The following is an 8,627-nucleotide window of genomic DNA, read 5'->3' as shown; positions in this document are numbered from 1 at the left end:
AGATCAAACCCGTGTCCCCTGCACTGGCAGGCAGATCTTTAACCACTGCACCACCAGGAATTCCCTCATCGTGTGTTTCTTATTTTACTTTCTGTGTTCTGAGCACTGTTCTGCTGAGCTGTGAGAAACAAATGTCTCAAAAGTTTGTTTCATGTTCCCACTGTCCACAGGGGTAGACAAGCACGTAACACGCATCTTCTTCCAGAAAACGCACCTTATTGTTTCTTTAGTCCTGACAGAATATTTTGGGAGTCTCTAAATACGAACCCAGACCACTTTACTTTTTTTTTCATTTTGTTTCCAAGATGTTAATAGTAATAATTTTGATTACACAGATAATTTTTTGGTAGGGTGTGTGTGTGTGTTTGTTTTTTGGTTTTTTGTTGCTTTTCTCTAGAGTTTTATGAGTTCTGTTATTAGTGATCACCTTTCACAGGGCAAAGAGTCCACAGCTCATAAGCTAAGCGAGACTTGGGCTGTCTGAGGAGAGCAGCGCTGGTGGCAGCAACTCTGCAGGTGTTTGAATTGAGGTCCTACGAAGAGTTCAATCACAGTAAACCTGATGCCATCAAAACGTTGTGTAAAATGAAAAATTTGTTCATTTCTTACCTCCGCTGGGTTTTAGAAAGTAAGGTTTCGTTGTAGAACTTTGTTGGTTTGTTTTTCTTTTAATATTTATTTATTTATTGGCTGCGTTGGGTCTTGGTTGCGGTGCGCAGGATCTTTCGTTGTGGCACATGGGCTCTTTGTTGTGGTGCGTGGGCTCCAGAGCGCGCAGGCTCTGTAGTTGCCTCATGCAGGCTCTCTGGTTGTGGCACGTGGGCTTAGTTGCCCCACGGCATGTGAGATCTTAGTTCCCTGACCAGAGATTGAACTGGTGTCCCCCTCATTGCTAGGCAGATTCTTAACCACTGGACCACCAGCGAAGTCCCCCTGTTGTTGGTTTTTGTTATCAGTAATTTCGGGAGTGAAACGAACTTCATGTCTCTAAAAAAGTAGTCCTCTTTCTGCTTTAGAGAGTGTTTGCTGTAAATGTAATGTTAAAAATAAATTTTAAAAAAGACCCTCAGGTTCTCCTGTTCCTGCTTCTGAGTTAGTTTGTGGATATTTGCTTTACATTGACCAAGGGGGACCAATATTCATGCTGCTGGTGCCCCTTGGGAGGGGCTGCATAGAACCTCCACAACCTGCAGGGTGTCTTCTCAGGCCCCTGGAATCTTGTTCCTCTGTCCAAGAGGGTTTCCACGAATGTGTATTGACCCTGTGGGTTGAGATGGCCTGGGACAGTTTGTCTTTTTCCTCTTAAAAAAGACCCACTTAAAATGAATCAGACATTTCAGACTCTTTAGGGACAATGATACACAAAAGTCACTGCTGGATGCCTGCCTCAGACCCCACCTGGCCTTCCTGGAAAAGCACTCTCAGAGCCGGGCATCATTCACATGCCACCCTCTACCCCAGAAGATGCCAGTGGCACCTGTGCCAGCCTTTATGCCTTCTGGGCCTGTTGTGTAGCTGGCAGGGCCTGACCCATAGCCTCGGACACATTGCATAAGTCAAGCCCAGGAGATTCCCCTCTCCACCCCCACCAGCGGTTCTGCGTATCAGAATCCACCCCATCTCTGCCAGGTGATGGGACCAGGACAGTGGTGGAGGTGCCCTGGTGGGGAGCAACCCTCACCGGCCCTGCCCTTTGTGGGCCATCCTCTGTGGAGACGGGAAGCAAGAGGTCTTCAGACACTTGTTGTCAACTTGACAAAGTAGTTTTATGCTGTTGAATCTAATAATTAAAAAATCGGAGTTGTGTATTATATATCTTCGTTTTTTTAATTTTCATTTTTTTTCTAGCACTTTATTGTGTTTTACAAAAGTATCAGTGCACGATGGACTGGAGACACAAGAACAGAGGAGCCTGCTTCTGGGTGGTGGATCTCCGGGAGCCTGCATTCCAGCTCCAGGAGTAGAGCATGGGTGTGGGAAGGGGCATTGGCTCAGGGGCCACCTGGGGCCAGTCACAGCTCAGCTACTGAGCGGCCTCATTTTTTTATTTGCAAAATGGAGAGAGCACTTTATGAAACTATTTTAAAGAACCTAGCTTTTGTAGGTGAGCAAACAACACTCCCTGTCTTTCCTTCCTCTCTTACCTTGGTGATCCTGCACTTACTGTCTGTTCCCTCTGCTGTAGGGTGAGGATAGGGTAGAAAGAGCCTTTGGGGTCTGGGCCTAGTATGCCCCTGCCCTGCTGGAGCCTAGGGGAGCTGCCTTTGGCTCTCCAGAACTCAGAGTGTGACCAGAAAGCCAGTAACTGGCCAGAGCATCCTCCTGCTTTGGTGACAGCGATCACTTAGTTGGGGATCTGAGGTGTGTGTTGTGGAAGACAGGGTCCCTAACGGTGAACCCGTCGCCTGCCTCCTCTTTGCTGCAGCTGCCGACATGCTGCCCCCGCCCACAGAGCAGGCCCTGAATGCCCTGCTGGCTCGCAAGGAGGAGGAGTGGCGAGCACTGCAGGCCCAGCACTCCCAGATGCAGGAGGCAGCCCTGCAGGACGCTCAGCGCCAGCTGGAGGAGGCACAGGGGAAGCTGCGACGCCTGCGGGAGGACTTTGTCTACAACCTGCAGGTGCTGGAGGAGCGGGACCGGGAGCTGGAGCGTTACGACGCTGCATTTGCCCGGGCCCGTGGGCTGGAGGAGGCCAGGCAGGCCGAGGTGAGCGAGCTCAAGATCGAGGTGGCCAAGCTGAGGCAGGCGCTGGCCGGCGAGGCCCGGCGGGTGGAGGATCTGCAGCAGCAGTCCCAACAGAGGCTGCAGGAACACCGCTTGGAGCTGGAGCGGGTCCACAGGTGAGGGCCAGCGGACCCCACTCCCCGACCCTCCACATGCCTCCGGCCCCACAGCGCTGCCCGGCACCCACCTGTCCAGTGTTTGTCAAGGGAAGGCAAGCAGGGCCACACCTGGATGTCTTTTTCTGGGTCCCAGTGTGGCTGAAATTAGTGGAGATCGGTTCAACTATTTGGAATTTTTCCCCATGATTTACAAATCTATATCATTTTAATAAAACATATTTGAGCTTATGATTATTTTAATGGTGTGGAATATATTTTAAATCCAAAACTAAGTGAGCTGACTTGAGGCAAGTCGACTGAGACCCTGAAGCTGCTGTCAGGCTTGTGGGCTCCACTCACGGTGAGAAGGGAGATCAGGCCTCAGCTGTGCGCTCTGCTGCAGCCTTGAAGTGCTGTACCCTGTTTTGTGACGTGTCTCCTCAGGTCTTCTGCCTGTTCTTTTTCACCGAATTGGGGACATTTTCAACCGTTATTTCTTCAAGTACATTTTTGGCCCCACCCTCTTTTTCCTTCCATTCTGGGACTGCAGTGATGATAATGTGAGTGTTACATCTTTTGTTATCCACAGGTCTCTGAGGCTCTGCTCATTTTTTTCAGTCTATTTCTATTAACAGGTCAGGTAACTTTTGTTTTTCACTGGTTCTTTGCTCTAACATGTTCATTCGGCCTTTGAGCCCAACCAGGGTGTCCTTTGTTTTGGTTATTGTACTTCTCAGTTCTCAAATTTCCATTTGATTCTTTGTTACTTTTTCTTTGCTGAGAGTTTCTGATTTCCATTTGTCCTAAAACTGTGCAAAATTGCTTGTTGAAGCATCTTTATGACGGCTGCTTTAAAATCCTTGTTAGATCATTTCAGCATCTGCGTCATCTTGGTGTTAACATCTGTGGATTGTGTTTTCTCATTCAGGTAGAGATTTTCCTGGTTCTTGGTATGACCAGTGACTTTTGATTGTATCTTAGGCACTTTGGGAATTGTGTTGTGAGAGCCTGGATCCCACATCACGTACTCTTCTGCAGGCAGTCACCTGTCCAGGTGCAGCATGTAGGTCCCCTGGGTCCTGCCAAAGCCACCCCCGCAAAAATGAAGCATCACCTGTCACCCGGTGTTTGCAAAGGTGACCCTGCAAATGAGTAGTTTGGAGACTCTTCAGTGTTACTTTTCTTAACTGCACTTTTCACACAGTGACAGGAACAGTGAGCTGGACCAGCAGCGGGAGCAGTATGGGAACCTGAAGTGGAAGCTGGAAAGGAGGCTGGAGGAGCTGGACAGCGAACTTGCCCTGCAGCGGCAGGTAGGGCGTGGGGTCCAGTTCCTCCTCAGGTGCCCACCTTGCCCGCCCTCTCTGAAACCAAAATTGTACCAGTTGGAGAAGACCATTTTGTTAACCGTATGGTATCCTGGGATCACAGATTTCTACTTTATGGTGATCTGTGGGGAAGTGTGTCTAAATCTTCCTCTGTAGTAACTCCCCCAGGGTTCTCTTTCCTTGCAAATAGAATAAACATTTCCTCCTTTATTTATTTTAGAAAAAAGTATTATGAAGTTAAAGTTTGAGTTATTTACTGTGGAAAAGAGCTGAGAGCTCAAGTTGTGATAACTGTACTTCTTTCAACAAAGCAGTAAATAAGTTTAAATATAGATGTATCAGCTGACAGGTGACACTTAAACCTGTCACCAAAATTTCTCCTTGTTGTCATTGAAACTCAGCCTACACGTCTGAGAGACTCAGCTATGTTGGGGTTTGGGTGAAGGATATCCTTCACACTTATGGCCGAAGTCCCTGTCTGGCAGGGCTGCGTGTATGCAAGGACATGGGCACCCTTGGTCTCCTTCCAGGATGTGCCAAGCTTGTGTCATCGTAGCAGTGACTGGTGTTTATGGAAACTGCATCATGGAGCTCCTTGTGTGTGTGTGTGAATTTATCTGCTCAACACAAGAGACACAATTTTGTTCTACATTTTCCAGATAGGGGAAACATTAAGTAACCTGCCCAAGATCCCCCTCAGTAAGTGGCAGAGCCGTAATTTGAGTCCAAGACAATTCCAGTGCAAGAACTCTTAGGTACTGTCATACTGCCACAGGATAACAACTCACGCCTCATTTTTATAAATTTATTTATTTTATTTATTTATTTTTGGCTGCACTGGGTCTTTGTTGCTGTGCACGGGCTTTCTCTAGTTGCGGCGAGCAGGGGCTACTCTTCATTGTGGTGTGCGGGCTTCTCATTGCAGTGGCTTCTCTTGTTGCAGAGCACGGGCTCTAGGCGTGCAGGCTCAGTAGTTGTGGCTCGTGGGCTCTAGAGCGCAGGCTCAATAGTTGTGGCGCACGGGCTTAGTTGCTCCACGGCATGTGGGATCTTCCCAGACCAGGGCTCAAACCCGTGTCCCCGGCATTGGCAGGCAGATTCTGAACCACTGAGCCACCAAGGAAGCCCACGCCTTATTTTTAGACTTGTGTCTGTGATATTGGAGAGGAGCTGGATCTAGAAGTCAACCTGTCTGTGTCCTTACTTCTGCCGTCCTTGGAGTGATGCTGACTGAGCCATTGAGCTCTGAACTAGGCCCCTAGTCTCTCCAGTGGATGTGCCACTGGGCAGATGTGAATGGTGTGCCTGCCTGTGCTGGTTCCTTTTCGGGCACTGGGGTCAGCGGTTCTCAAGGAGGACAGACCTGTCAGCTGGCAGACTGAGGCCTGACTGCTGGGCTGTCTGTCCCACAGCATAGCGTCAGTGTCCTGAGATAGGACGGCATCCTGATGTGCTGTACCCATCAGGATGGAAGGCGCCCACGGACACAACTGTCCTTGTGACCGAGCTTTCAGGCACGGCCACATCTACCAACCACGGCTGGTGGAGGAGGGGGCCCTGCCCTTTCCTTTCCCTCTTGGAAGCTTGAATTTTACTGTCCATGATGCCATCATCGCTTAGAACATTTGAAATTTCCTGCAGAGGACTTTCTTTTGGAATCCTCAGGGACCAAAGAACTTTTTCCATTATGGGCGGGTTTGACTTTTTGAAACAGTCCAAGGTCACTGGGGCCTGAGCTGAGTGATCAAGACCAGGTATGACTCATCTAAGTCATGAGGTTTCCTCAAGTGGCATTGGAGTCCCTTCCAAAGAAGGAGTTTCGGAAGGGCTCTGGGCAGCGGTGGGAGTGTCCCAGTTAGCAGGACAGTCAGTGGCACTTGGAGGCAGCAGTGCCCTGGTGGGAGTTGTGGTCGTTGGGCTGGGTCTGTGGGTGGCTTCTCAGCCTGTCCACACTCAGAGCCCTTGCTCCGACTCAGGCTTGTTCAGGCTTTGAGCCCCCTTGTCCACAAGGAGGGCACCTCCAGATGGGAGTTTTTATACCAGCCCCGTCTCTGGAAGGAAGGAAGCTTGACGTCTGGACTCTCCAGCTCTGGGCTCCGTCCAGAGCTGCTGCCAGGAACTTGGGCAGCCTTTGCTGCCTAGTGTGGTTCAGGGACAGCTGGGGCTCACGCCAGCCTCAGGGCTGTGCTGCCCACGCCCGACTCTCTGTGACTGCAGAAAGGGCCTTATGTGCTCATCAGCTTTGTGGGCTTCCTTTGGGCTGGTTTCCCGTCTCCTTTTTCTGAAGATCTTTGTGTTCATTATTGACTTGTCAAAGGTAGAATTGATTCAATGGTAACAGTGATTTTTATTTTCAAAAAGGAAGTATAAGATGACGGGAGCTGAGTTTGTAAGCTGTAGACTGTGGACTTAAGGTTTTTCACTGTTGGTTAGCAGTCACAGGATTAGAAGCCACTGGAGGAGAAACAGTGATTTGTTGATTTATTCATTTAACAAATAGACTTTGCCAGACACCATCCCGGGCCCTGGGGTTAGGGCTGAGCAGGGGCCCCACCTGCCCTGAGAGTGAGCTGGCCCTTGTGGGGGCACAGTGGACACCCAAACATTACAGGCTCTGGCTGTAGCATCCTAGGGACATCACCTGCATAACACAGGGAGGCAGGGTGGATGGGGCTGACCTTTAATAGGCAGGTCAGGAAGGGCACCCTGGGAAGAGGACTTGTGAGCCCGCCTTCAGTTGGCATCAGAGTTCAAGTTCAAGGGGGCTGAGATAGCAGCGGTGTAGGCCTCCCAGGCCCTCGTGAGGATGGCCTTTGCTCCAAGTGAGGTGAGAAACTCTTGGGGGCTTGTGAGCCAAGTTGAGTTTTTAAAAGATCCTCTGTTGTTGGGTTGAGGACAGCCTGTGGGACTGGGGAGGCAGGGAGACAGGAGGAGCCTGCTGCAGCCCCAGGTGAGGGGCTGGGGCTTGAGCCACTGGCAGGTTCTGGATACACCTAGACGGCAGAGCCAGTGCACACGCTGATAGATGAGATGGGGTGAGAGGCAGGCGCCGAGGACACATCTGGTTTGGGGCTGAGTGCCTGGCGGGATGACTTGCCCTGTTTGGAGATGGGGGAACCACACAGGGAGGATGGGGAGGGCGCTCGGTCGGGCTGCATAGGAAGTGGCTTCTGCGCTCCCAGGTGGACAAACTGGGAGGTCAGGATGGAGCAGGTGGGCCACAAGGTACAGAGCTAGGAACCTGGGACACCCCCAAAGGGTGACTGTAGGCAGAGGAGCCATCCAGGCTGAGCCGGGGACATCGGCACAGGGCAGGGGCATGGGTGGGGGACTAGCAGGAGAGGGGCCCCCAGGAGCAAGAGAAGAGGGTGGTCGGGAGGCGGGCCTGAGCCCCGTGTCTCTGGGGTGAAGTGGGGATGGGGAGTGGACTTGGACGCAGCAGCGCGTTGCAGGGGTGGTGGCTTTCTTGTTTCCTCACCAAGGACACGAAATGCTTGCCCGCTGGTCTGGGCCAGGCTCTGCCTGTGCAAGGGCTTCCTGCCCCTTGGCAGCCACAGACTGCAGAACTTTGAGCAGAAACCAAGTGCTTCAGTATTTTGTAGCGTTAGGAGTGAGTCTCAATGATTTTCATATTCTGATCCCAACAAGGGTTACTCGAGTGACCCCTTATACTTCGTCTTGCTTCTCAAGGGATAAAAAAAGTATGTTTTCAGTTGTACTTCTGCATGGTGTCTCTGAGGCCCCCCACCTTCCGAGGAGGGGAGGGAGGCTGCTATGGAGGTTATTGCAGGGCGGAGGCAGACGAGCCCGTTCTTGCCGGCGCGCTCAGGCTGGGTTCAGCCTTCCCCGACTCTTTCCTTCAGGGAGCTGAGTCTGTCCAAGCCTCTTCAAAAGCAGGGGCCTCGTTACTTGGTCAGAAACCTGGAATCCTGCTAGTGTGCTGGGCTCTCCGTGTGCTGTGCTTTCCAGGACGTGCATTTCAGTTTGACTCTGTCCCTCAGTGTGTGATTTCTGCATCTGTATCCAGACCTCCCGTCCATAGGGCACATCAGCCACGAGTGTCTGCTTTCCTGTCACCACTGTAAACAAGACGATAAAGGACTAAGGACAGTGAGAACCCACAGCAGTGACGGGAGCAGGAGAAGGGCCTCAGCACACGGATGAGTGAGCCTGAGCCTTCCCGGGGAGGGTGGGGGCAGCAGCTGGGGAGCGGGCCTGTGGGAAACACAGCCAGTGGGCCTACAGACTCAGAGAGGTTAGGCCTTGGGACACCAGGGGCCATGCACGTGCAGGTGGATGTCTGTATTTGGGGCCGCGAACCACCCCCTTCATGTGCGGATGGAGTGCCCAGCAGCCAGGAGCTCCTTCCCCAGGCAGAAGCTCAGCACAGTTTTCTTTACAGAAATTGAACTACCCATGGGGAGAAGGAAGGCGGCTGTGTGGGCCCTGGTGTCTGCAGCGCAGATCTGACATTGGG

General features: G+C 51.5%; 1 protein-coding gene across 1 annotated transcript in view; it reads left to right on the top strand.

Moving 5' to 3' along the window:
• Positions 1–2,433: 2,433 nt before the first annotated feature.
• CCDC57 (coiled-coil domain containing 57) overlaps positions 2,434–8,627 on the top strand; it is a 98,082-nt gene continuing 91,888 nt past the window's right edge. The window contains exons 1-2 of the mRNA XM_065897939.1: positions 2,434–2,840; positions 4,027–4,135. Coding sequence (XP_065754011.1) covers positions 2,434–2,840; positions 4,027–4,135 — 516 coding nt within the window. The remainder of the gene's footprint in view (positions 2,841–4,026; positions 4,136–8,627) is intronic.

This window comes from Phocoena phocoena, chromosome 19, assembly GCF_963924675.1.
Source record: "Phocoena phocoena chromosome 19, mPhoPho1.1, whole genome shotgun sequence".
NCBI classification, from domain to species: Eukaryota; Metazoa; Chordata; class Mammalia; order Artiodactyla; family Phocoenidae; genus Phocoena; species Phocoena phocoena.
The sequence above is the reverse complement of the archived record's forward strand: the minus strand, read 5'-3'. Positions and strand labels throughout refer to the sequence as shown.